Below are 27,871 nucleotides of genomic sequence, written 5' to 3'. Positions count from 1 at the left end.
AGTAGTGTTCACTTCTCTGACTTGTAAAACATCAAGGATCTATTTCTGTCTGTCTGTCTTTCTCATCAAGGAACTGAAGGGCAGCTTACCCTGCCTCTGAATAACAGGCTCAGTACAGAGGCTTTGGGTAAGCACACCTCAGAAGGCAGCCATAGTTCAGAGTCCAAAACAGGACCCCTCTCAGCCATCTCTAGAGGCTATAGGGGAAGCACGGCGACGGCAAAGGGCAAGTCTGAAGGTCACACATCACAAAAGCAGCAGCAGCACCAACAATCTGATCAACCTGGATCCCAGGTGAGAGAACTGAGGAAGAGCAATGACTCAGTGGTAGAGCATATGCTTGGCATGCAGAAGGTCAAAGGTTCAATCCTTGACATTCCTAGGATGGAATGGGAAACTTTGTTTAAAACCCTGGAGAGCCTCTGCCAGTCAGTGTAGACAGGCCTCCACCAACCTGTTGCCCTTCAGGTGTTGGACTACAACTCCCATCAACCCACCAGGTTGGTGTAAACCATACTGAGCAAGATAGACCAATGGTCCAACTCACTGTAAGGCAGCTTCTTAAGATTTGCCAAAAATTCCTGCCACCCTCTTGCCCCTTCCGGAGGGAAATAGTATGGTGTCCCAATGCTGAGGCCTAGTTCCCCTTGTAATGCCATTCTGTAAATACTTCTGATAAACCCACCTTTCTCTCATGTGGGTCTCCCAATGGTCACCCATCCAGGAATTGGTTAGTTTGTATTTGCTTTGCTTCAAGAATGCTTCAGCAACATCAGGTCTTCTCAAACCATTCCGTGGATTCCTTTTCTTATACTGTTGAGGTGCTTGGGCCCCTGCAGACATACTTTTTAGTGCAGATTCACAATGATTTGTGCTCATGATGCTGTCGAGTTGGTCACACATGATCCCACTTGCAATACTGCTTGTGCCTTCAAAAGTTCTGGGGCAGTTACACTGCTTCATTTCCAGTCAGTGCACATCCCGTACCTTCCTGCTGAAATTCCCCCCAAAATTCTAGCACTAATGTTCTGGCTTATATTTGTCCTGGTTTTATTGCACTGCAACTCCTCCAGCCAGCAATTACTGTACATGGTAGCATTGTAGAACAACTAATAAAGCAGAATAAACCCACTGCTGATACACTATTACTGTGTCAGGAATGTCTTGCAGAATACACCCAAAGCAATACACTACCTGTCTAGAGTGGCCTTTGGTTAAACATTCCTGTTTTCATGCCTTGAGGGCAGTTCTTGCTGGCAGGCTCTCTTGCTGACCTTGCCATGGAGCCACTGGAAAAAAATGGGTGCTGATGCAGCTGCCCTTGGGAAGAGGAGCCACTTGTGGCTGGTCCACTTGTCTTGACACTTGATTGGAGCTGCCCCGCTGCCCTTTGATAACCAGGTGCTGAAGCTTGGAGAGAACAATGCACACATCAGACCTCTGAAGCACTTTCCTTGGAAAGACATCCTGCTGGTTTTAAAGTTAAACGGTGCCATTTGCATTTAAAGCTTCCCTTAGTCAGAATTTGGCATCTGACCCCACTCTGTTCCTGCTCTCACAGAGGGCAGCCCAGATGGCCAAGGGCAAGAGACACATCTTAATGGGAGGCACAAAAAGACCTCAGCTTTGAGAGACTGGCCCAGAGAGCCATATTTTGTGGAGAGGTCAATTTTCAAAGTGTTGTGTATTTATTAGTTTGCATGTGTGTTTCTCTTTCTGCCTCTCCCCAGCCTCAGGCTCCCCTCCCTTGTCTTCTTGGCGATTGACCATGCTTTATTCCATCTCCCTAAGCTGGGAAGGAAAGTGGTGACCCAGGGGTGGCTGTGTTGAAGGGAGAAGCAGGTGCCTTCTAGCTCAACAGGTTTATTGTAGGAACTTTCTGCCTTATCCCCAATTTACAGATTCCGTCCAGCCCTATTCCCAGCGCTCCGATCCAGCGGCGCCTTAGCCTCTGTGGCAGTGTGGCAGGAGATTATGGCCTGTTGAGCTGTGTGCTTCCAGAGGAGCTATTGGTGGAGATTCTTTCAGAGAGGATGCAGGTAACAGCAGCAAAGGGAGACACTAGCCATGCAGCCTGGGGGTCTCACAATGGTTACATCTGGAATCCTGGGCCTGGGTCTGCACAATGTCTGCCTGCCAGGTCAGGAGTATCCTGTCCCTTCCTGCATAAAGGACCATGGGAGAGTTGCAGATGGCTTTCTAGGGTCCCTTTTTCTGGTGTGATTCCAGTGGAGAGCTAGTGTGGCCCAGAGTCCTGTGCACTTGGCTATCAAATACCCCATTGCCAAATCTCAATTCCTGGCCAATCACAATAAAGAAACGGAGGGACCATGAGCACCTGTCAACCTCAGTTTTCCAGTCTCTAAAATGAGAGTACCAATGACACATTTATTGCAGACAATTTTATCACTACTATCAATTCTTGTTCCATATTGTAAACTAAAAAAGTCAGGTTTTTGTCACAAGGAGTTTATAGATCAAATGTTGGCAGTTGTGAAGATTGCCAAGGGAATGGGGAGAGCAAAGAATTGAAGAGATGGGTGTGAGCAGGTAAAGTTACATGCACTTAGGCTCTCTTGTAGCTGGCAAACAAGAATTAGGGTTTCCTACAGTGCTAAGGACTATGGATCACTTCTACTTCGAATGAGCTCCAAAAATGTGGAGCAATAGCTATAATCTAGATCCAGTTGACTAGCAGGATTCCCATTAAAATTTCTTTTGCAAAGATGGTTGTGAAACAGTCCCTGCCCACACAGGCTTACAATCTAAGAAATACAACACACAAGGAAAAATGGATGGGGTGAGAAGAGAGGAAAAGCAAACTCAGGCACCACTTCCTAAATATTAGTTCTCAGCATGACCAGCTGTCATATGAACAGTTCAGGGGCCGGAGGTGCCGTATGGAGCTGGGTTTTTTTTGGCAAAGCTGATGGGATGAGCCTCCTGCTTCCCATCTCTCTCATGCAGGCAGCCTATCAGCAGAGTGACTTCTGCCAGGTGACTCCTGCTGCCTGGCAGGAGCTATGCCTGGTAGTGGCCAAAGCCTTGCCTGAGCCTAACGGGAATGTGCTTTCATTTTCCAACAGCTGAGCGACTGCTATCGTGGCATGGTGTTTGATGGGCTGGATACCTTGTTTGCCCGCAGCATGGCATCGGCGCTTACCTGTCTACTCAAAGCTATCAACAACAGGCGCCACATCTATTTTGTGAACCTGTTCCAGGACTTTGTTGCTATGAAAGCCAGAGAGAAGGCCAAGCAAGAGCAGGAAGGTAAGGAGGAGGAGGAGTTGGGAAGGTGGTGGCCCCTTGCTTAGCCCAGCTGTTCCTCTTTGCTTTGCTTCCAGTTGCTGAGAATCAGGGATGGGGGAGAAATTCAATTTTGTATATTTGATTTACAGGCTTTCCATACATTAGGGAAAATCTTCACTTGCCCCAGTTTTCAACAATTTGGGTTTGTTCCCACAAAAAGGTGGTTTCCTTTAAAAACTCAAAAATCTTGTGGTCTTGCTCAACAACTATGTGGGTGCTAGGAAATTAATTTTGTGAAATATGGCAACCCCGAGTGTGCATAAAAATGCAAATATAAGGGAACGTTGCTTTGCAGAAATGTGTTTTAGGCAAAACTGCATACAAACTTACGTATATTAGGGAATATTAGCAGTCAAATGTTGATGAATTTTCATGAGGATTTGTTTCTTATTTTTATTTTTTAAAAATGCAAACTCATTTGGAAATGTGGAAAACAAACTGAAGAGTGGAAAGATGAGAAATGGAAATGGAGAGATTCACCCCTCCCTACTGTATATAGAACCCAATCATTCTCTCCTAGGATTTTAGCTTAATGCTACTACTCAGTTTGATTTGCAACTCCCCTGTTTTGCTGTCCCCACCCCCTGATATTTGCTCTGCAATAAATTTAATGGCTTGGGGGCATGGGTGGCATGAGGTATTGCCACTTGCCTTGGATGTGGCTCTCCTGGTAAGTTTCTGGTGTCTTTCTTTCTCCTTTGTCTGCTTGGAAGAACGGGAGCAGCAGGAGGCCATTGCAAGAGAGAAGGTTCGTCTTCAGGAGATGGATGAAGAGGAGTATGATGCCCTCACCGAAGAACAAAAAGTCCAGTTTGATCATGAACTGTTGCTGGCCCTGCGTGAGAGAAAAAAGAGGTCAGAGCAGGCCTGGGGATATACTCTGTCCCTCAAAGAGCGGGGAGGACATTGTCACTGTGGGCAGTGATTGTAGAGATATCCTTAGGAATGGATGTAGTTCGCTGGTCATTTCCATTATAATATTTGCTGCTCTTCATCCTCTCATTCTTTCCTCAGGCTTGATCCCAGAACTGTGAGAAGCACATGTCCCCGAGGGTGTTTAAGCATGTAAACTGGGGGAGATAAGGGCAAATAAGCATACTTTGAAAGGTTCAAGAAGGAGACCCTAAATGCTGAGCCAACGTTCAGACAGCCCAACACACTGCAACCAGAATGTGGTGATGGCACCAAATCCCTGTAATTCCAGTTTCTGGAACTAAGAGTTAAGATTCCACCTCATCCTCCATATCAGAGCCCTGTTGACTCCAGGATCCAAAATAGACTTCAAAGGGCCAAAATGACTCTGACCTGCCAAAGGTTGGCTGGCCCATGGTGCACCTGATGACATAATGAACTGCTCAAACAGCCTCCCTATATAGTCTTCCTAGCTGAAGAAGGACCTCTCTCTCCCTCTCTCTCTCTCTCTCTCTCTCTCAGACACACACACACACTTTGTACTTCTTACTGATAGCTGAGGAGGGAGTGGGAGAAGAGGGCAAGAGGTTTCACAAGGACATTCTTGCTCGTGGTTGGGGCATCCTAAATTGCTGGTCATCCTGGAAGCCATACTTCTCCCCATGCCTAGTTACCTGGGTTGCATTTGCCCAGCATCGGAGCCTCCCAACTGCAGCCACCTGCTGCCTTTTTAGCCAGAAGCAGGGGTGGGAAAGCCTCTGGGCCCTTTTGAGTACTCTGAGATGGGGTTCGGTGGCTGAAAAGGCTGAGCTGATTCATACTTGATCGGGGGGGGGGGAAGAAAAGCTTGATTTGGGGAAGTTTTTCAGGCACCTGGGAAATGAATGAAGTTCCTGATTTTCCTGTGTGCCATGCATTGAAGGGAGCAGGAGAAGCTGGCTCGGGAGCTGGAGGAGAAGAAGCACCAGCAGGAACTGGAGCGCCTGCGGGAGGAGGAGGAGATGAAGAGGAAGAGCAAGCGCTACAAGAGGGAGGCAGCAGTGGCCAAGGAGAAAGAGGAGGCTGCAGCAAAGAAGGCCCAGCAAGGAGGCAAGCAAGTAAGTCCCAAGCAGCCCTTGAACCCAGTGGTTCCCCCAATGCGTGGTACTTGCCCCTCCCCGCAGGGGGCAGTGGGATTACCTAGAGGCAAGGGGGTGGCAGGGCAGTACTGGAGGTATAAACGACTATCAGATTTTGAAAACCTGGTCTCACTGGACCAAGTTAATCAGTTTTGTTGAAGTAGTTAAACCAAATTTCATTTAATTTTGAAAAAATGTGCAGTATATTGTTACTATTCTGAATTGTATTGTGTTTTTTCGTTCCTTAGTGTGTCATGCAAACTGCTATTCTGAATAATGTTTTTTATAGGGTAGGGGGCACTGGGAATGAGTTTACGGAACCAAGGAGGTAGGAGCCCCAAAAAGTTTGGGAAGCGCTAATCTAGGGGCATGTGGCTGATGGAGAAAAGAGATAAGATTCCTATGGCTAAGTGATGCATCAGCTCATGCCAGGGCACTTATCTCCACTTGGCAGCATTGGGCAGTTTGAGTGGCTTTGTTTCCTGAAGCTTTTGTACTAGTGACCAGGTTGTGGGGAAGTGGCCTGCATTTTTTAGGAATAAGCCAAGTCCCAGGTGGCTCTCAACATCATCATCATCGTGCTGTTGGGACACTTGGATCCTTTAGAATGCTTGAAAGGGTGGCTATCTGGGCTCCTTGCTGCAAGGCTGAAGCTACGTACTTGACAGGCTCTCCTTTTTTCCTTGGTTCTGCTCTTCCAGAACGCCCCAGTGCCTGCTTTGAAATCTGACGGGAGGCTGAATGAAGGGATCGAGCGGAAAGCATCCGCCAAGGAGCGCCCAGAGTTTAATGTCAATGACAAAGATGAGAAGAAGAGGAAAAGTAAGGCGGGCCCACAGAATGGTCAGCCAGGAGCTGCCCCACCCGTAGCCCAGGAAGATGAGGAAGCCGAGAAGGAAATGATGAGCGAGAGTGAGAAGAACTTGGCTCTGAGGTTCAAGCTCTATGATGCCAACCAGAAAGACATAGTCCAGATCCTGACCTTCTGGGACAGAGTTCAGTTGGTGCAGCTGCTGCCACCAGGCTCTGAAGAGAAGCAGGAGGAAGCAGAAGACCAGCGGCAAGCACCCTCGGGCCGCAAGGGCAGGAAGGACAGGGAGAGAGAGCGCCAGGAGAGACTGGAGAAGGAGAGAGCAGAGAAGGAGCGCCTGGAGAAAGAGAGAGTGGAGAGAGAGCGCCTAGAGAGGCTCAAAGCGATGGAGGACAACAGGGCTGGAGGGCAGGAGGGAGAAGGGGGAGAACCAGATGTGGGGATCCCATGCTTGGAGTTCCAGGTGCTCAGTTCTGAGGACTCCAGTGGCAAGAGGATCCTGGAGAGTGGCAAGCTGCCAGATATTGTCCAGGTGGGGACCCTCAGTGATTTTCACAGAATGTGGGCTAGCCTCCACACACCAGAGAAATGGGGATTATTCTAGTGGAAAGGAACCTCTCCAATATTAGCAAGAATGTAGAAATTTAGCTTGAGGGAGCCTTACAGATGTGATGGAATCCTGAAGACATCAGTTTTCATTTAGAGAATAAGCATGATTCTAGCTCTCACAGAATATTGGTTTAATTGTTTATGCACAGCACAGGCAGGTCTTCAGGCAGGCAATGGCAGTTTGAGACAGGCAAATGGCTCATAGTCTCGAGAAATGAATGGCCAACAGATCCAGACATCCTCTCATGCCATCCTTCAACAGCTATGGTGCTGTGGGCAGCTGGTCTTTTAAATCCCCATTCTATGTGTGGGAAGGATGCAGTTCCACCTAGATGCCTCTAGTCCCCCGTGGCCACTACTAGGAAGAACAATATGCCCACTGGTATAAAGAAAGAGGCAGGTCATTTCATTTGCATTTTACAATGGCACCATTGCAATGTGGCCTTAATATAGCCTTCTCTCTTGCTGTAGATCTTGAATGGCTTGGGACTGGGTCCTTCTGGGCCACCCATTCCTCCCACTGCCTGTTTCTCTGTGATCCCATATCCGGAGAAGCGGGCAGCACCAGTTCCTGGAGAAGCTCTCAAGCATTTCACCTTCCTCTCACCTGAAGATCCGAGTCTGGAGGAGGACAAGAAGGAGACTGAGAATAACTTGGAGACTCCAGTGAATCTTCCTACAGTAAAGGTAGAGGGCCTCTTTGCTCCTTCATGGGAAAAACAGAACCTGAGAAGGGGAAAGTTTGCCAATAAAGTTGCACAATAAGGAGGATTGACAAACGCCATCGTGATCAGGGAAGCTGGGTTTGTTGCCTGGGAGGCAAAATTTAAAAAATGAACTCCTTCTCTATCCAGTCAGGTCTTTGGGTTCCTCTATACGTATGCTTGTTTTCTGCTTGACCCATGCTTTCTAGCCTTTACCCCACCGCTTTTCCCCAGAAAACCTGCTCTTCAGTGCTGAATCAGAGCAAATGTCAATCCACGGAAAACCTGATTGCTGTTTGTTCCAACTGAGCACTAAATCATGGGGCAAACAGAAGTATGTGTGAGCCCTCTGTTACATACACTGACCAGGTCAGCATGCTGACTAAATCAGAGGTAAGGCTGCCTTAATTGCCAGGCGTGTGAAACACATCACATTGAATGGAAAGGAGCACCCCCAACTGTCGTTGACCAAGGGAGAGATGCCAGCATTTGGGGAAGACAAAGATTATTTTGATCCGGAATGAGACTTAAGAAAGCGAAAATCTTTTCACTCATAAAAAATACTAAGATTTTAAACTAGACAACAGTTCTAACTACAGTGGTGCCTCGCAAGACGAAATTAATCCGTTCCGTGAGGCTCTTCGTATAGCGGTTTTTTCGTCTTGCGAAGCAAGCCCATTGACAGCTTAGCGGATTAGCGCTATTAGCGGTTTAGCGGCTTTTAGCGATCAGCTGTTAAGCGGCTTATCAGCGGATCGGCTTAGGAAAAGGGGGAAAAAAGGGGGGAAACCCGCAGGAACTCGCAAGACATTTTCGTCTTGCGAAGCAAGCCCATAGGGAAATTCGTTTTGCGAAGCGCCTCCAAAACGGAAAACCCTTTCGTCTAGCGGGTTTTCCGTCTTGCGAGGCGTTCGTCTTGCGGGGCACCACTGTACTAGACTTAAGTTGCAATCGCATACACGCTTACCTGAAAGTAAATAATACGGAACTCAGTGGGCTTACTTCAGAGTAGATATATTCAGGATTGTACTGTAAATAGTGTAGTGGGAACTGAATCTCTGCAGACTAAACAATATTTTTAACTGGTAAAAATGTAGCAGTTGGTTTATGTAATAGGTTTTGTGGTCTAATAATTACTGATCTTTTATGATCCATGATCAATAATTGTTAAGATTGAGTAACCTAATGTTAAATAAGGTTCTACTAAATTTCTTTCTTTCCTTCTTTCTTTCTTTCTTTCTTTCTTTCTTTCTTTCTTTCTTTCTTTTTGATAATGGAGTAGCCATTTTTGTTAAAGTTGCTTGGGATGTTTAACTTATAAATAAAATAAATATCATGCAATGATCTGGATTGACTCCCTTTCAGAAAAAAATATTTGCTTGTGAAGAATACTAGGCAGGGATGCCCCTTTGTCACCATTTGTTACCTTTTTCTATGGCTCCAGAACCATCCGCAAGATCCATAAGGGGAAATGGAACTCCTGGAGGAAGCACACATATAGATTAGATATGTAAAATAGGTATTTATGTCCATGGTGTTAGAAAGCCTAAAGATTTCTAGTAGTAATAGTAAATCTGGATTAAATGGGTGGGAAGGAGAAATGGGGTGGGAAGGAGAAATGGGGGGACAGCATTTTGATGAGGACAACTGTGTGTGTGTGTGCCATGAAAACCTGCAAGAAGCAGCAGCAGTATATCTACAATAAGCTGCCTGCTCCTCTCTTTCCTCCTGTGTTTCTTCTGGGTCTTAGGAGGAACAGACAACCCCAACCCGAGGCAAGGGCAAGAAGGAGAAAACCGACATAACCCGTGATTCTTCAAAGGATAAGAAAGGCAGCTCTCGTGGCAGGAAGGGTATTCATCCTACCCCTGGTGCAGTAACAACTCTGTCAGAGCTAGATCAGGGTGGCCTCACAGGGGAACCATCTACTGAGAAGCTCAGCCGGTAAGGGAGCAAGAAATAGGGCCTGGGGCATGTCTCACAGCAGACAGAAAGCAGTTGTGTGCCTCTGACTAGCCAGGGCTGGGGTGCTCCTTGAAACATTGGCTGAGCAGAAGCAGAAAGTGAGCCTTGCATGCTGATCTGGTGGGGGTGAGGGTGGGCAGAACTCTGCTCCTATGATCCTTGCATACCCATATACCCCACCCCAGTTGTTTGAGGTAGACTCTTTGTGCTTTGTATTCCACAGGTTGACCTGCTTTCGTTGGACGGTCCCTGCTAATGGAGAGGTTACAATGCGCCTCCATTTCTCTTCCACCACGACAGGGTACTTTGATCAGGTCCTAAACTTTGAGATCCTGGGGACCCAGCGACAGTATCAAGTTTTCTGCAGGGGTGTCTGCATATATCCATCCATTTGCCAAGACCCTACGTAAGTGCTAGGGAAAGGGCACTGCCTAGTTATATAAGCCTTCTGGGCTAGGATCCAGAGCTGGCCTGAGAGATGTGTACCTTCACCTCCTTAAAATAAAGCTGCATCTAGTACCCAGCAGAAAGGTATTCTGCAAATATGAGGTCCTAGCACAACACAGAAGAGAGAGGATGCTCCAAGCAGATAACATGTCTCCTGCTGATGTGGTTGCAGACACTGGCTGAGGGCTGTGCCCTTGACTGCCCCGTGAATCTATGGATCTCTTGCTTCCCTTTGTGGTGAATTCTGTTTTCTTTCTGAAGACAGTAAGGAAAAATGCTGCCAAAGGCTGATATGGAAATCAGACATCTGTATAAAGCAGTTATAATGAGAGTGAGAGTGAACCTCATTCCTTGCCCCTCTTGTATGATACCTGCCAAGACACTGTGCAGTCAGATTATTTGCTGAAGCACCTCTACATCCAGGCAAATAATGAGATGTGGATGCTTGTCCTGAGCAGGTGAATTTTCCAACTAAAAGATACATAGAGATTACACTACCATGGGGGTAAAGATTATGCCTATTTTCCTCTTAGTCAAAGAAATTTAGAATTGGATTTCTCTTGAATATCATTGACATTAGTTGACAGTGTAAGATCTGTCTCATCTTGGCACTGAGGCCAAGGGAAATGACTCAGTAGTTCACAGGCTATTTATTTGAGGGGCATGTTTGTATTCCCCCCCCCCCATGGATGCTATGCCATCACATGGGTTGATGTTGCCACCTGGTGTCCAAGGCAGGAAATGTTCAAACTTGAGACTATTACTACTTCCTGTCCTCCTCACCCAATCCATTTCTTGCTTTCGTCCAAGGTGGACAAACCTCCAGTATGGCCATAGTATGGATCTCCTTCCAAAAGGGATATTCATCCCTTCCCCAAGGGACCACCTGAAGTTCCACTGTTGCAGTCTTGTTGATCTTTCCGCCATTGCACACCTCCTGATGCATTTCTGCTTCTTTCCTCCAGGATTGTCTTCCCGCACCGTGTAAAGAGCGTCAAAGCCGATGACATAATATCCAAAAAGTACATCATGAATTTGGGGGTCTTTCACTTTGGCCCCTTGCTGTGTGGGAAGTCAAGGGAGAAGTAAGTGCCAGTTGTGTTCAGCATAAAAGGACAAGCAGTTAGCCCAGAACTTCAGTGGTATTGAACTCACTGGTTGACAATATACCAGAATTGTTGAAGTGCCCCCACATGAGCTAGAAACCTGAATGCTGGGTCCAAGCCCCATGATCAGTGGAGGACATTTTCAGTGCAAAAACAAGCTTTCCGGGGTCATGAAATGATTCTTCAAATTCTGCCAAACAATCCTCCACTTTTGTGTTCTTTATCCTGGCTGTAAAAGAAGGCGTGATTCCATGATGCAGGTCTCCCTTGAGTGCAAATTGCTCAGTCCGCACAGGATGTTGCCTGCTCCAGGCAAACATATCTGAGCCAGGGAACATGGGAAGTGCTTCAGTGTTAGGCAGTGCCTTGTCATGAGAGGCAAGTGTAGCCCTGCTCTCTCCTGCAACTCCCAATGTAAGCTATTATTGCCTACAGGTACAAGGCCCTGCGATACCCCAATCATTATGAAAAGCTCACCATCCTCAACGTATCTCCTTTGGATGCGGAAGTTCATTTCTTCTTCCAGTTTGACTCCAAGGCAGTCACATACCTCTTTGACCCCCCTACCATGACACTCAAGCCCAATGAGAAGCAGGTAATGACATGAGGCGACCATTGTCTGTAGTGTGCATTTCACGCAAGTCAAGGCTTTCCAGCTGAATGTGTGTCATTCTGACTCCCCAGGAGCTGACAATTTGGGCTTATCCAACAGCCAGTGGTATATTTGAGGACAACATTGTCTGTTGCATTAAAGAGAATCCAGAGCCTGTAATCTTCCGGGTCAGCTGCCAAGGAGTTCGCCCAGAGCTGGAGTTAGATCGCCGGCTGGTACATTTTGAAAAGCTCCTATTGCACAGGTAGATCCCGCTGCTTTGACCAATCTCCAGTTGCTTCCTCTGCTTTAAGTTCCTTGAACGTTTTTGGGTGCTTTGGATGCAGCAGGAGTTTGAGACATGAACTTTCACCATTGACCTCTGAGCTTTCCAGGGTAGCATACAGTGTATTTCTCTGCATTGAGTGAGGTTTGAAGGGCATGTAAACTGTGAGCATGTAAAACTGAAGTTGCTGGCCTTGTTTATTCAGTTGAGGCTGTGTGCAAATGAATCCTCTGCTCAGCCATTATGCAAGCTACAGCATGGAACTCAACTGGGTGTCGTTCTCCAAGAGATGTTCCCTTCCTTTTGCCATATGAGTCATGGCCACTTTCCCAGTTGGGTGAACATGATCTCACCTGCCCAGCATAAAGAGGCACAGCAAAACTCTTGTAGCCCCCAGAAAACGATGCTCCTTTGGCTTCTCTTGTTTCTGCAGAAAGGAGACAAAGCCTCTCTACCTCAAGAACTTCACTCCTCTGCCTGTTGCATGGAGGGTCAGCGGCATGGAGAACATTGGTGATGATTTCTCTCTTGCCGTTGATATGGGTGTGATTGAACCCTACTCAGAGTACTGCCTGCTAGTGAACTTTAGGGCCACAAAGACACTCAACATTAAGAAGGCCATTCGCCTAGAGGTGAGCATTCCTTGGCAGCTACAGTCCAGTTGGTTGGGTCTTGCATGCTGCCACTTTTCCTGGTGTGGGTTTTTGGTTTTTGGTTTTTTTTGCAAAAGCTTGGGAGTGTCTCTGGTCCTTGGGGCTGTAAAAATATCAGGGTGGAGCTTACAGAAACAACCCTATCATTTGGCAGGATGGGGCACCTGCCTCAGTTGGCAAATCCTGTGGGGCAGCAGTGAGGTGCTGGAGGACAGAGCTGTGTGTGCTACATTGTCTTCCCTGCACCCCCTCACTTGGCATACTGTCCCATCAGTCACCTACGTTGAAGTTCATTCCAGGGGATACTCTGGTCAGCCTCTACATGTGGAAAGGTGAGGACCCCATTTTGTCCTTTGCCTGAAGCAGCATAAAATATTGGCCAGACTCTGGGCACTTCTTTAGCTCTCTGTATCATTTGGTGACTAGGGCTTGAACTAAGACCAGAATCAATTTAAAAGTTACACCCTACTCACTTGCAGAATATAAATTTTCATCCTAAACTGTAGTAAAACATTGATGGAAATAATGGTGTTTTTTTTCTGATTGCTTCTGAGCGCTGCAAGTATCAGTCATACTTTTATTTGAGACCAGATAATTGCAAGTTATGGCAACAAGAATGTGTGTGCAGATAAGAATGTGTGTGTTTGTTCTGGGCAAAGCCAGTTGTGGAACTCTTCACCAAGCCACAAGCCCTAGCATCATTCTCACTGAATTCTGGTCCAGAAAATATGGCTGTATTGGCTACAAATTTCACCCAGCAAAGAGTGATCCTAAGGGAGCTCAACGGGACTGTTGCTTGCTGTCATTTCAGGTTTCAGATGTGGAAAATATTCTGGGGATTGTCCAGATTGAAAACATCCAAATTATTGCTGAGGCCTATGATGTTGCCCTGGACATCAGCTTTCCCAAAGGTGGGTTCAGCGCTTCCCAGCCAAAACCATTTTGAACTGATTGCTTACTGGAAAGAATGCTAAGTAAGGGTGGGCAGTCAAGAGTAAAGGACCAAAAGGACAATGAACCAATACTGGAAAACTAATAATAAAAAAGGACAAGAAACTTAATTCCTGGCCTCCCAAGACAGGACTTCCCTATGTCCCTTTCTTTTAATTAAACTATGCAACCCGTAAGAAGAGCCCTGCAGCAGGATCAGACCAAAAGCCCATCTGGTTCAGCATTCTGTTCCCACAGCAGCCAACGAAAGGCCACTGAGAAGCCCATGAACACAGCAAAACACAATAGCCCCTGCTCTTCCAGCAGCTGGGGGTGTTCAGAGGCATGCTGGAGGAGTAACATATAGCCACCATGAGAGCAGCCACCACTGCTGGGACATTTCTCAGTAGATAGTTCTTTCAACATGGTCATATGTTATTGCTTCTTGTGACCCTCCCCTTTCAGAGAAGAAGATCCTGACAGGTGTAGGAGCTCCTATACAATGTAAATAAGTCACTTTGGGAGTGTGTGTGCGCGTGTGTGCACATAATAATGGTGCTTTTGAACCCTTTCCTAAATTCATCCTGTCTCACCTGGGACCTTGTTATCATATGATTGCCTGGAGTGCAGCCTTCTACTACCTGCAAGTGCACTCCAAGTGTTGTTGGACCCCCAACTTTCAACAGCCCCAGCCAGCATCATCAGTGATCAGGGATGATGGGAGTTGTAATCCAAAGCAACCTGAGGGCACCAGATGGGGAAAGGCTTGGACATCCCTTTTCCCCATCTTTCTTTCTGCCTTTCTCTATGCTTAAGCTGCTTCATCCAGACATATGCACCTCCCCTTTGCTCTCAAAGGAGGAGTTTAATTGGTTTTAAAAGGCAGATAAAAAAGAGCCTTGCTTTTCTGGCTACATCATGGATAACAAAGCTTCTGGGAGAAAGATATAAAGAGCTTCATGGCGGAAACTGCCCTCTGTGAGATGTGCCTTGGCATCCTGCATCACTCCTTCCTTAGTACTCTACAGCAATTGCTGCTGCTTCCCTCTGCCACCTCCACTGCTGCCAGTATAAGGGTTGTAATCTACCTGATCCTGCCTGTGACTTCTACTCCTAAGGGTGGGGAAATAGCAGTGAAATCCAGACCACTCATGACAATGACTTTTGGCTGCTGCAGGTACAAATGGTGGTGTGGAGCTTGGGAATATTAAAGTCATGGATGAAGCTAAACAAGTGCTGTCCTTGAAGAACAAGGGAAAATATGAGATTGGGTACAGGTGAGCTCCATTTACTCTGAAGGCACCTTCTGTTGTGCTCTTTGTCTCCTGTTGGCTTTATTAGCATGGACTGAAGATGGTGCACAAACACTACCGCCATCAAACACCACCCTCTTCCTCCTCAGTCCTTCTGAGATTAGTTATTGAGCTTAGCTTTACCCTAATTATAACCCAGATTCAGGTCATTCTACATTCAGGGCTTCGGTTTAAGTAAATTATTTGTGTTTCCAATATCTTGGCTGAGGACTTTCCTTATGGTCTAGGTATTTTGGAGGCAGGAGCAGAGTAAGTGGCATTCTTCCTTCATCCAAGTGGCAGCCCACACTTCCCACCCACACTTTAATTTGGGTTTTCCTGATCTGCAGCAAGGAAAAACTCCTACATAAAATCCTCTGTTACTCAACTGTGGATGTACTGAAGTATGTTGTGTGGGCAGGGTTTTTGTGTGTGAGTGAGTGGTGACATTTTGCTGAGTGTTGTCTACCACCCCTCCACTTCCACTGGCAAGCTGATCCCTGGTGGGCTGCTGATGGAGTCAGACATGACACACTCTCTCTCTTTTATGCTGTTTTGTGCAAGTTTGATATACTGGAAAATGTGTAACTGAAAAATAAATTTAAAAATGGCTGTGCACAGGCAAACCAATACCTGAGTGCATGGCCTACAATGAATCTCAGGTTTCCAGTACCCAGGGAGGATGGAGAAGCTCCAGTTGAGGGGAGTAGACAACACAACATCCCATCAAGCACCAACCACTAATGTGGATGGGAAACATTGAGATAGAGTTCTGTTGAAATTGATCATGTGTAGATGAAAGTGCACAAAAGCATACATGGAAAAATGGGCTCTTCAACCCACAGGCTCATTGACACAGGCTCATTGTGTGCACACCTCACGTTTTTTTGGGTCATTATATTAGTTTAAAATGGACACAGCTGGCCACAACCTTTTGGGAAGTTGTTTCAGTATCTCTTCATTTTCTTACTGCCTCTAGCTTTAGTGTCTGTCATGATTCTGGACCAGTGCTGAGGAGTCTTTGTTTTGTCCTTGCTCTCTAGCTTTGTTGTGGAATCCACAGATCATGGGATGCCCAATGTGACTCCACTCTTCACCATCACACCCCAGAAAGGGAATTTGGGTCCCAATGACCGTCCCACTTCAGTCCTGATACTTTTTCGATCTGGGAGGGAAGTGAAAATTGAGGAGAAGCCTATTCTGCAGTGCCACGTAAGAGAGCTGGCAAGAGCTGGCAGTAAAGAGGCCTTGAAATGCCTTCACTGTGTATACTTGAGTATGTGTGTGTTTGTACATGGCACATGGACTTGGTGGCTAAGCAGTGCCTTCAATGCATAGCTGCTGCTGCTGTTACAGGATCCTTCTTTGCTTAGGTGGTCACTCCAGAAATCACCATATGAGTGGAGAAGCCTTAACAGTCAGCCTTTCTACCTACCAAAGAGACAAAACAGGGAAAGAAGGCTCAGAGCCAGGGGACTGGTGGTGGTAGGATGATGAATGGTCAAAGGGAGAAGAGGGAGCAGACTGGGAGGAGGTGGTGTTAGAAGCTGAAGATGTGACAGGGTTTAATGAGCAGAGAGAGGCTATGGCATAGAGCAATCCAGACTCAGAGGCAGATGTGCTATGTGTGTGTGTGTGTGTGTGTGTGTGTGTGTGTGTGTGTGTGTGAAAAGGCAGAGTGAAGGCAGGCTGCTGAAGAAACTAGGGAATCTCCCCTTCCTGCTGTGACCAGCTTCCCTGCCACTTGTCTCCCAGAACACGTAGATAAATGAAGAGAGCAGAGCAGAGCAAAGAGAGACAAGATGGAGGAGGCGTAGACCGCTGGGGAAGGAACTGGGAGAGGAGCAAGAGAGAGAGGTGGGAAGGTGGGGACCTTTGGTCCTTGCAATTGCCTCATTGGGGCAAGATCTACTGCTGTGATCACTAGGCCTGCACTGTTTTAGTTTCTTTGAATAAAGAGTGCCTCCTGGCATGGAGTCTGCTCTTGTGCCCAGGTAGTTTATTCTTGGAGCGCTGGTCTCTGACTGCCATTCCTTATGATGACCTACATGCATTGGAACAGTTCTGTGTTAGGAGGAGCCAAAGAAAACCAATCTCTCAGCAGAGTTTGTGCTGGGCGGGGGGCGTGTTTCCCACCTCTCCCTCTGCAGCTTCCAGGTGGGAAGAGAAGAACAAGAGGGTCACCAGGGCAAGGATTTGGATTGTGGTGCTTTATCGACACAAGCTGGAGCTCATCCTTCTGCCAGCCTAATCTCTTGTCCTCTGTCTAGGTTGTTGAGCCCAACCTCTGCGAAGGAGGAGAGATCATTGCCACCATTCCCATCAAGGTGTCAGTGCATTGCATGTTTACCAAATACAGCATCACCCCTCCATCACTCATAAACTTTGGGCCTGTGGTACTCAATTCCCGGAAGACCAACAGCTTCACCATTGAGAACAAAGGGATTCTCGACTTCAAGTATGGCATCTGCAGGCAAATCCGAGATGTGGTGATCCCACTGAGGAAAGGGTGAGCAGGCAACGGGGGATGTTTTCTTGAGAGAGAGGATAGATTTGGGCTCTGAACTTGATTGTAATTTGGAGTGTGTTCTCAGGCAAGGCCAGTGTGGCCATGCAGAATCCCCATGTTCAACCTTCCTTTTCCTTTCAAAACCTAATTAGGTTCCAAAGAAGTGTCATAAAATCCAGCCACTGCAAGAAGGCAGCATGTTTCCAATGTAATGAAACTACCCTGAAGGTTTGCTGCAGTTCCCCCGCCTCCCAGCCTAGAAGACTCCTTGCTCTCCTTTTCACCCTCCATTCATCACCTGACACACACCGTCTAGCTGCGACATGAAGTCATTTGCCCCTCTGCTTTCACCACTTCCTCATCAGCCTGAGATCACTGGCCCCATGCCAGCCAGCCACGGACTTGTGGCCCTTTTGGAGGTGCCTGTCTGCTGGTGACTCAGACTTTGGGAGCCTCTGACATGTGTTTGTTCATGAGTTTATCCCCAATAAGATGCATATTTCAGTTCTTCCCAGCTGTAGCAAAGTCAGGCTCTGGAGTGGTGGCTGGAGTCTACACCCCCATCCAGAAGTATTTTGTTTCCACTTTCTCTTGCAGACCCTCTCATGAGAAGACCTCCCGCTCTAGTGATGTCTACCTTGGCCGGCAGACGGCTCAGCTGGGAAGGCAAAGCAAGCGCACAGAATCCATGCAAAAGGATGTGACCATGGTGGTGCAGGTAGGCAGGGGCCTGCTTCCCCTTCATCCCCATGAGCTCTGGGTCTGGCGCCTGGGTCTCTTGTGCTCTTTCTAGGCTCCTTGGGAGCTATTCTTTCCTCATTCTTTGTCCTTCAGACCTTCTAACCATGCAGGGATAGTGTTTCCTGTTGAGCAAATGTGAGACATCTTACTGTTTTGGGGAGGTTTGGTGGGAATGGTATTGCCAAATATGTTATTGTTTTCACTTATTTATACAAGCAGCAGCAATCAATATTCAGCAATTGCCCACTCCACCCCCAAGCACCAAATGTCTTCTTAGTTACATTTAACGTTTAAGTCACTTCAGTTTTTAAGAAAAGGTATCATTCTACATTCTGTTCTTGGAGGCCTATATCCATGTTCTGTTGAAGTTGCCCATGTAATAAAACTATGCCGGGTTGATTGAAAGTATTTTTTTTTTTGTCTGTTCGACTCTCTTGGATGTGGGTTGCCAGTTTGTCCATTAATATTAAGTCCCAGAGTTATCTAGAGTCTTCCAATACCTTGCTGGTTTTCAATGTTGTAACTTTGTGAATTGCATCTATATGGACATAACTGTTGTTAGTTGCTTTGAGATGCTTTGTTAGAGACCAATGAATGAATTAAATGAAGTATCTAAACAAGCACACGTGTGCCACCTTGGCAGGTGCTGTGCTCAGGGAAGGAAACCAGGGAGAGGAGGCAGAGAACAGCATTCCTTGGAAACAACCTCTTCCTCCCCAGGTGTCCCACATTAATGGACTCCAGGAAGGAAGAGCAAGTAGGGCTGGATGCTCTGATTTGGTCCTCAGCTTTCAGCATCCTCAGCACTGGGCACACTACTGCACCTGTGTAAGGTTTGCCAAGTGCAGCTTCCTTACATTGCCAGCTGTCTCTTTCACCTGCTTCTATAGGAAGCAGACCCAAAATAGCTGGTGCAGCACTACCTGCATTGGTTCAGTGGCAGCTGTAGTGAAGGCTGCCTCCTGCTTGGGCTCTCTCCATAGGCTCGCTTCTCCCTTGGCATATTCACCGTCTCCCCTGGATTTGGAACCATTCCTCCGGGAGGCCATCAGACCATCACTGTGGACTGCATTGCAGATGCAGTAGGGAAATTTGAGGAGTACATGAACATAGAGATCACTGACCGAGACCCCGACGACAACCCTGGTGGTATTCAGTACAGTCTGCTTGCAGAATCATGTGTCCCAGGTAGGTGATGGTAGCAGCTCTGGAACCATCACAGCTGGAAGGAGAACTAATCTCTTGAGTCTCTTTCATTTTGCCTGCCATCTGCAGGGAGGGAGGGATTTATTTTTTCCTGTGATATTATTCTAGGGAGTAGCCCTCCTTCCCTTGAAGCCCTGTGAAAGGAATGATAAATAATTACTTTTGGAAGAGTTGCTCTGTCCTATCTCAACTTCAATCTGTAATTAAGTTGTCCTCACTGTATTTCCCCAAGGTTTTGTGATGGATGACATGGGGAGCATTTTTGAGGAGCATCGAATCTGCAACAGCAGCAACCTCAGCCAGGTTCTGAAGACCATAGGATGCGAGTGTGTGTTTGTGACTGATGAAAACAAGTTCATCTTCAATAACGTTTTGGTTGGGCACCAGGCAGTAGCCCGGTTCAAGATCTGCAACACTGGCCGAATCCCCTGTGATGTGGTTTTTAGCATAAAGTCCATCTCTTCCAAGGTGAGAGCATCTGCTGTGCTGTGGTGGTTTTGTGTGGTAGCTGCTGCTGCTGCTGCTGCCACCGCCCCTTAGATTGGGAGTTAAGATTGTATTTATTTAACAGGGCTCCAGGTGGCCATCATGGGTGTCTCTTGCAATCTTCCTAATATTCCTCCACTGCTAGCTTTGATACCATGTTTTTATTTTCCCCTGCCTGACTGCCTACCACAAAACAGATTCCCTTCCTTGTGCTTCCTGTAGCCAGTTCCCTGCAAGGGTTGGCTAGGGCATGTAAGTTACATGGCTGCGATGGGAAGACTGGAGCATGGGGAGGATTCGCTTTCCCCATCTATATTCTCCCTGCAAGAGTGTACATAGGAATGAATGGCCATGCCCACCATCATGCGCTCCACCATATGTGGCTGCATATGGTCCTCAGGGGTAAGCAAAAAGTTTGCCCATCTCTATTTAACCCAAGAAATCACCATGTACATAGCTGAAACAGAATAAAATTAATGGTCTAGGAATTTCATGTGGAAGCTTGTTATAGAAATACAGGGAAGGCTTATATGTTTGCCCCTATCATAGCAAACTGGGTCCATTGATAAATCAGTCATGGCAGCATTTGCTGCATTGGCTGAGCTGGTGGCAGCTTGGATGGAAGCAGGCTAACACTGGTCCTGAAAGACCTACATTGACTCCTGGTATGTTTCTGAGCACAATTCAAAGTGTTTGTGCTGACCTTTAAAGCCGTAAATGGTCTTAGCCCAGTGTACCTGAAAGAGTGTCTTCACCTCCATCATTCAGCCCAGACACTGAGGTCCAGCTCCGAGGGACATCTGGCAGTGAGGTTACAAGGAACCAGGCAGAGGGCCTTCTTGGTAGTGGTGCCTGCCCTGTAGAATGCCCTCTTATCAGATATCAAGGAAATAAACAACTATCTGACTCTTAGAAGACATTTGGGAAATTTTTAATGTCTAATGTTTTACAATTTTGTATGTGCTGTAAGCCGCTCAGAGTGGCTGGGAAAACCCAGCCAGATGGACGGGGTATAAATAATAAAATTATTATTATTATTATTATTAGTCCAGGAAGTGTCCTATCAGTCTCTACATCCTGTTATTCAGGGAGGGGGCTTTCTGTGAGTGGTTTTTGAAGCTTCACCAGCTGTATGATGTTTCTACAGTCCAGTTTCCGGATCAGTGACATCTTTGAGCTCCAACCAGTGCGGATGTGCATTGCCAGCCGTTCACATGCCTTCACAAGCCTGACCTTCTCACCGCAGAGCATGCAAAACTACCAGTGCATTTTTGAGGCTGCTGTTGATGCACCACCCAGGTATCCCAGTCATGGCTGATGGAAAGGTGGTGGCTCCTTTGGGCCATCTTCTAGACATGCACCCAAGGGCAATGTGTTCCCTTGTCTCTTACTTTCAGTGTGGTTGCAAAGTCAAGGAATTTATCCTTTGAGGTCACTGGGGATGGCAACCTCCCTCAGGTCACCATCATGCGCCCTGTGCTCCGCAATAAGAAAGGGAACCCACTCCTACTCTTCAGGAGGCTCCTGTTGGGCCATACAGAAATCCTTCCTCTGGTCTTTAAGAACTGTGGCAGCATCCTAGTCCAGGTAGGCAGCTTTGGGCATGGCAACGTTGCTCTTATGTGGTCCATAAAGTGCCCTTATAAATATTTTTCTAAATAAATAAGTAATACATATGTTGTTAAAATATATTAAAGTGGTTTACAGCAATAAAACGAAACAAAAATGAAAAACCATATGAAAAGTGAAAAAGAGGCATCAGTTAACCATTGTGGAAGAATGTATTGCCTGCATACACCTGGGGAAATAGGAAGGTTTTCAACAGGCATTTAAAAGTCAGCATGGAAGGGGAAGTCATGGGCTTTTTTTATACATGCGGGGAGAGCTTTTCACTTTCTTCCCACCACCCCGGTCACAGGGACAGCTACTCTAAATGCCCTGCTCTGATTTGGTGCTTCTGAGATCTTTGGGATATATGAGAGAGTGAGAGAGAGTAGTTCCGCTGCCATCACCCAACCCTCCTGTTCTTGTTTCTTGTTCTTTTTTCCACTCTGCCACACATCCCATCTGAGGGCTAGCCCTTGAGGAAGCAACTCTTGGCCACCATTGCTGCCACTGGGGTGTGCCGCTGAGTGAGGCTGCCCAGGAGAATGGGTGGATGGTGGATGGTGTCACTCCCCAGGCTGGCTCCCCTCCACTGTTGTCCAAGTAGCTCTCCATTTTTCCCCAGCTGCATTCTTCTTCCATGTATTTTTCAAGCTACCCAGGGTTCATTCTTCAAAGGGCTCAAAAGCTGCCTCCAGGAAGCTTTCATGAGTATCTGCCGGGACAGCAGACCATGCCAGAGCCAAGGGGGAGAGGGCGGTGCAGGATTGACTTAAATATCCTGGGAACAAGATCTGGCCTGGAGGTCAGCAGTTTCCTATCCCTAGATTAATGAATTAAAGGGTTTCATAGCAGCATATGCTGAATTGGTTACCTTAAACATCTGGATGTTAAGAATTTACAGAAAAGGCTGTGAGGCAAAGTTGTGTCTGTTTGATAGTATTCCAAGGTGCTGTCTGGATCTAAATGGTCTCCCAGGACTCATGGCTGTGTTGCTTTTCTTGTTTTGTCCCTTTCCCCAGCTGTTTCTCAACATCTCAGATGAAAATTGTGCTTTCACTTTGAAACACAGACCCACTACCAAGTGCATTTATATGACTTCTCAGAATGAGGAGAATGAACCCAGCGAGGGAGGTAAATGACACATACCTGCTACCATGGCAAGGGCGCAGTAGCTGTGGAAAGGTGGGTGGGGCTCCCTGTGGCACTGGCTTCCTTTTAGCCCCTTGTCCAGAGCACTGAGACGGCTGCCTGAACAAAATATCTGCAGAAGTACAGCTGAAGGTCTCGTAAACAAAAAGCAAAGGAAGGGCCTTTTCTTTCTCCCCGAGATCTCTGGGCCTTGTGGAGGAGGAATTCTGATATTTTGGTCTCCTATTTCCTTTGTCCTTTCATAGTCAGGAAACCTCACACAGCCTCTCTTATCCTGCACAATGGGGAGTCTGCTGAGTTTGATGTGGTTTTCCAACCCACCTTGGCCCAGCGCATTGAAGGACTGATCCACCTCTCTATTGTGGATAATCAGTACGAGGAGACCAGCATCCAAATGGTGGGCGAGGGCTACCAGGATGATGTTGTGCTGGACAACATCCACAGCTTGATTACGGAGACTGATTCTGAAAGACATCTGGAAGAGAACATAGCCGAGGGTGAGAGAAAGGGGAGGTGCTTCAGTGAACTGGGGGTGGGACCGCTAGCAATGGGTGACAAATGTTGCCTTGTTTAGAGATTCTCCCAAAATGTGCTGGCCATACCTAGCTGATCACAGATTAACAGTTAATTGAAGCAATGGATTTCCTCAGAGCAAAATCTTACCCAGAACTTGAAGATTCTATGCTGGGATAATAAGACAAACAATAATTCTTCTTGCATGGACAGCTCTCGAGGCCAACTTTATTTTTTTTATGTCTCAAGAATATAATTCTACTACAGAATAAAAACTAGTAACTGTATTCACATCTGATGCATAAGTAGACCCAACTAATGTGGTAAACATTCATGATGTGAAGGCTATATATTATTCATTTTTTATTGAAAATATTTCAATTAAACAAAATAAAGTGGAAAACAAAAAAATGAAACAAATGGTGCATAAAAGGGGGGACCCACTTTAATGACATACATACTTATCTAATACAAAGGCATATAAATGAAATTAATATTCTAATACATACACAGTTTTTTATAATCTGCTATATTTTTTATAAATGGCTTCCAAATGTCATAATAGTGATCCATAAACAGTCTATGTCTATAAGCTATTTGTTTGTATGTTGCAACAGTTGTCATATATTCTACCCATTGATTAAAGGGGGCCATAGATTTATGGTTCCAGCAGTGGTGGAGGAAGAGGAGTGCGGGGGGAGCGTACCACCCCAGGCAGCACGATCCTGATGGGTTGCCATCGGGGCTGCCCCCCAGCCCATGCTGGGCGCCACGTCCCCACAGGCGGCATGCCATGCCCCTGCCTGCTCTCCGCCCCCTGGTGCCAGAACATGAAGCTCCACCACTGGGTTCCAGTGGATCAATATCAGTCTTTTAGCCATAGTGGAAGCAAACTTGTGAACTTAGAAACCTGAGTTCTAAGCAGATGGAAAACAAAAGCAGGCAAGCAGCTCCAAACCGTAGTTTGCCAGCTATGCATATGGATGTTCAAACCATGATGTGGGTTCTTAACGTTCTGTGCATACCATGGTTGAGTGTGGCGTTTGAATTGAGCTAATGGGCAAAGGGGCTTCAAGGATCAAGAAGGCAAGTGGGAAGTAAGAATGTCTTTATCACTGGGAGGCAACAAAAGCTGCCCTTGTTCAGAACACCTGGCCTCTTTCCCCACAGCTCCCCGAATAGATTGCGTCCAGTTTGGGGATTGTCACATTGGCAGGTCCTATCAGGCATCATGTACCATAACCAACCACAGCAAGTCAGATGTGATGAGATTTGAATGGCCGACTTCGGGTCCACTTCACTTCTCCCCACAGGTAGGTGGAGGCACCCCTGTCCTCAATTCTCCTTTGCTGCCAAAGCTCCCAGAGGCCCAGGGCTTTGCACCCCACTTATCTCTTGCAGGCTCCATGTTACCAAAGGTGGGGGCAGGCTTCCACAATTGTTTAGTGTGGAATTGCCACATGTAATCCCAACTGGAATGAAAATATGTTTCAGCATGTTGAAGATCATACAGGGGAGGTTGCAGCCTGAAGCTGCCATTGTGCTTTTCACCAGTGCTGAATTAATCCTAAGGGAGAAAAGTGCAGGTCACCATCAACATGCACTCAGTTTACTTTCAGGGCTGTCCAGTGATCAATGCAGGTCTTTTATGACCCTGCTATTTCTCCTTGGTTATCTTGCCAACATCTGACACTCTGGTGCTCCACACCGCTCCCCTAGGTTGGCCACCTCCACAGCGGGTGCACCAAAAACATCACAGTGACCGTGAAATCTAGCCTCCCCGTCACACTGAAAGAACAGGCCATCAAGTGCAAGGTGACCAAGATTGCCTTTCAGTTGCCAGCTGACCAAGTGCCTGATTGGGACGATCGCCTCCACACTGTCAAATGGGTGGACATCTCAAAAAGTATCACAACAACACGCCCAACTAAGAAGAAGGTAAGATACAAGGGAGCGAAGAGGTGCTCAGAGCGGTCTCATGCAGGCACTGATGGAGCTGAATTGAACAAGGCTGAATTCTGCATCAAGGGAAAGAGGATTCTAGGTCCAAGACAAATTGAAACAGGGGAGTTTCTTTATGTTGCACATGTTGTACAGCTCAGGATTTGTCACATGACCTGTTGTAGCCTTTTGCTGTTCAGGAGGTTTCTCTGCAGTTTTATTCTTCTGCTTGCTGCCTTGCCAGATATGAACCTCACCTGGCACTTGTTGGGCTCTGGGTTCACGAGCTACACTCTCATCTGGAGATGTCAAAGGAAACAAATGCTATTTTCTTCCCAGATCTAATGGGTGCTGAAAATAAAGCCTGTCCTTTTGGGATTTACATATTGCTTGGAATGAGTTACTTCCTTATCACCTGACCTGTGACATTGTCCTAATTTGTTTACTGAGCTGCTGTAGCTAAGATTAGACAAAAGCTTGACATCTTGAAGCTGCTTGCTGAACTGGGACATGAGTTGTTTCCTTTGCTGAATCTCACTGGCAAAGTGGTCTCTCCTTGTGCCTCCATCCACTTGCCGGTGGTAGTAATGCCCCTAAATACCAGTTAATGGAAACCACAGGAGGATGACAGTGCTGTGGCACTTGGTTCCTGCTTGCAGGCTTCCTATTGACCACTATGAGATCAGGATGCTGGGTTAGATGAGCAACTGACCTGATCCTGAAGAGCTGTTCTTACGTTCTTAAGGTTGGAAACAAGCCACCTTGTGGTTGCTTCCTATTGTGGCTGCTTCCTATTGTTCTGCTGTTGGTGTAGGTGATTGAGACAGATCCGGAACCTGCTCACACGACTGTGGAAGACAGTGGCCGAGAACTGGAGCTCTGGGTGAGTGCCACTGTGGACTACGCACAATACAAAATGGAAGTGGAGACAGTGAACTTCAAGGACACTTTGCTGTTCCAGACGAGGGTGTACGAGTGAGTAACAAATATGCAGAATCTTGTTCAGAGGCTGCCTTCTATTTTTGTGACCCCCTTTTTGTGGAGTCCAGCTTCCCCTACCTTACAGTGTGCTGGGCACATATACCTGCATTCCCATGGCTGATTCATGCTTCAGGCCACCTTGTTTTCACCAAACTTAGTGATGAAGAGGATTAAGTATATGTGACCAGAGCACAGTGACTCCTCTATTTCCTTTGTTCTGAGCCAGACCTCCCAATTTCCTCCCTTTCTCTCTGCCCTCTTGTTCTACCAGTGTGGAGCTGTCTAATACAGGGAACGTGCAGCTAGAATACACCTGGAATGTGGTCATGGAGGAGACTGGGAGGGCAGTCAACTTTGCTACTGAGGCTTTGGCCCCCAGCCCAGAAGGTGCAACAGGTAAGCCTTAGTGGGCTTCTCAGGCTCTCCACCATTTCTCAGGTGCCTTGAGAACATCCTCAGATCCTTCCCTTCTAGCTTGTGGAACATCACACACCCCTGCCTGTTGGCCCTTTCCTCTCATCTTTTTGGATCTTTCAAGACTGTTCATATATTTGCCCGGGACATTCAGGGCAGGTTGCAACAGGTACAACAGTAGCTGCATCCACCAGAAGGGAGTTACTTGCCAGGGGATGCTTTCTAGAGAGTTAATGGGGAACTTTTAGCTTGTCTGTATGCTTATTTATAACATTTCTTTGGCAGTTGACAAGCATATAAATACATATTCTATTAAAAAACCCCAGCACATTTGTAGTAAAGTCTTTCCTAACTTCACTACAACATTAAAATGCAATAAATGCATCCAGATTAAGCAGGACAATTTTTACAACAGCATCACAACAGAAAAGCAGCACACCACCCCTCCCCAGTTATCACAATATAGATCTCAGCAGCTGCAATACAACTTCATTTGACTATCTAAGTAGAGAGACAGGTCTATCTGCAAAAAGGTTTTCCTCCACATAACCTAGGCCAAGCTTGCTAAGGACTTGGCCCAGAAGCAAACACGCAGGCAGCACAGTTCTTTTAAAAGTGGTGCTTCTTGCTCACAGTCGACAACTCCACTCAGTTATGCCATTTCACTGCTTCTGTCCAAGCTGCAGCTTCCAGGCCAACCCTAAACGTGGCATTTTTGCTCTATGTCTCAAGTGCTTGCTGTTGCCATCACCTCTTCCCCATAACATTCTCTGGAGCATGAAGGACACTGGCCAGGGCAAACTTGCACACCAAGTCCCAGAGATGTTTGCCCTGGTAGATGAGTTCATAACAAGCCATAACGTCCAGATGTGGAAAATAAATGGAAGGTCACAAAATGCTGCTTTGAATAATGCATTGAGGAGAAGCAGTTGTCTCAGCAAATTCTTCCTTCAACTCAGCGGAAGTTCCATCTGTTGCTTCCATCAAGACCGGGTCCAGCCGACGGTTCAGTCATTTTGAGAGTATGGTGGACAGCCTTTCTTCCTACGTGTCCCCAACAGCCACTGGAGCCCCCTTCTTCATGGAGCCTAACTGTGGTACCATCCTTCCTAAGAGCTCCCAGACCCTCCAGGTGAAATTCTGTCCTCAGGAAGTGGGAGAGTTTGAGGGCCGCCTACTCTGCAGGTAAGGAGACTTCCCACAAATGCCATCAACAAGTCCTGAGAGAGCAAATCTTCCCGACACTGCAGATGTTGTTACATCTTGCTCTCACCTTGAGTGCTTCCTTACACAGCTGCTGTGGTGTTCGGTGGGAGGCAGGCAGCATGGTCTGTGACTTCCTAACAAAATGGCTATTACCTAGGTTTAGAAGGCTCTGAACTTTGTTCTGTATGACTGCACAGAAATTATAGTCACTATCTTTCTGCCATCAACACTGTCTCTCTGAATCCAGGGGAGGAGGAGCAGTGCAGAGGCAGCAACACAGGTTTCCTCTTACTTCATTGCCCTCTTTTGATGGACTTGGGATGGTGGCGGCTCAAGTGTTGCCATAAATAGGGGGGAAAGGCCTCCAACAACAGAGTTTTGAC

General features: G+C 46.8%; 1 protein-coding gene across 2 annotated transcripts in view; it reads left to right on the top strand.

Annotated features, from left to right (window-relative positions):
• The window catches only part of HYDIN (HYDIN axonemal central pair apparatus protein), a 135,688-nt gene that overhangs the window by 83,315 nt on the left and 24,502 nt on the right, over positions 1-27,871 (top strand). For both annotated transcript variants that reach the window (XM_081872290.1, XM_081872291.1), the window contains exons 41-69: positions 71-294; positions 1,902-2,039; positions 3,087-3,270; positions 4,023-4,164; positions 5,144-5,318; positions 6,041-6,682; positions 7,231-7,446; positions 9,214-9,407; positions 9,652-9,834; positions 10,841-10,960; positions 11,417-11,576; positions 11,666-11,838; positions 12,293-12,491; positions 13,324-13,423; positions 14,620-14,719; positions 15,778-15,946; positions 17,005-17,243; positions 17,841-17,961; positions 18,968-19,172; positions 19,423-19,658; positions 20,824-20,975; positions 21,074-21,263; positions 22,304-22,415; positions 22,679-22,930; positions 24,117-24,259; positions 24,666-24,884; positions 25,702-25,862; positions 26,140-26,264; positions 27,242-27,467. In XM_081872290.1, the coding sequence (XP_081728416.1) occupies positions 71-294; positions 1,902-2,039; positions 3,087-3,270; positions 4,023-4,164; positions 5,144-5,318; positions 6,041-6,682; positions 7,231-7,446; positions 9,214-9,407; positions 9,652-9,834; positions 10,841-10,960; positions 11,417-11,576; positions 11,666-11,838; positions 12,293-12,491; positions 13,324-13,423; positions 14,620-14,719; positions 15,778-15,946; positions 17,005-17,243; positions 17,841-17,961; positions 18,968-19,172; positions 19,423-19,658; positions 20,824-20,975; positions 21,074-21,263; positions 22,304-22,415; positions 22,679-22,930; positions 24,117-24,259; positions 24,666-24,884; positions 25,702-25,862; positions 26,140-26,264; positions 27,242-27,467 (5,500 nt within the window). The remainder of the gene's footprint in view (positions 1-70; positions 295-1,901; positions 2,040-3,086; positions 3,271-4,022; positions 4,165-5,143; positions 5,319-6,040; positions 6,683-7,230; positions 7,447-9,213; positions 9,408-9,651; positions 9,835-10,840; positions 10,961-11,416; positions 11,577-11,665; positions 11,839-12,292; positions 12,492-13,323; positions 13,424-14,619; positions 14,720-15,777; positions 15,947-17,004; positions 17,244-17,840; positions 17,962-18,967; positions 19,173-19,422; positions 19,659-20,823; positions 20,976-21,073; positions 21,264-22,303; positions 22,416-22,678; positions 22,931-24,116; positions 24,260-24,665; positions 24,885-25,701; positions 25,863-26,139; positions 26,265-27,241; positions 27,468-27,871) is intronic.

Source organism: Podarcis erhardii (genome assembly GCF_964252035.2).
Source record: "Podarcis erhardii genome assembly, chromosome: 7".
Classification (NCBI taxonomy): Eukaryota; Metazoa; Chordata; class Lepidosauria; order Squamata; family Lacertidae; genus Podarcis; species Podarcis erhardii.
This window is presented reverse-complemented; position numbering and strand designations above follow the sequence as displayed.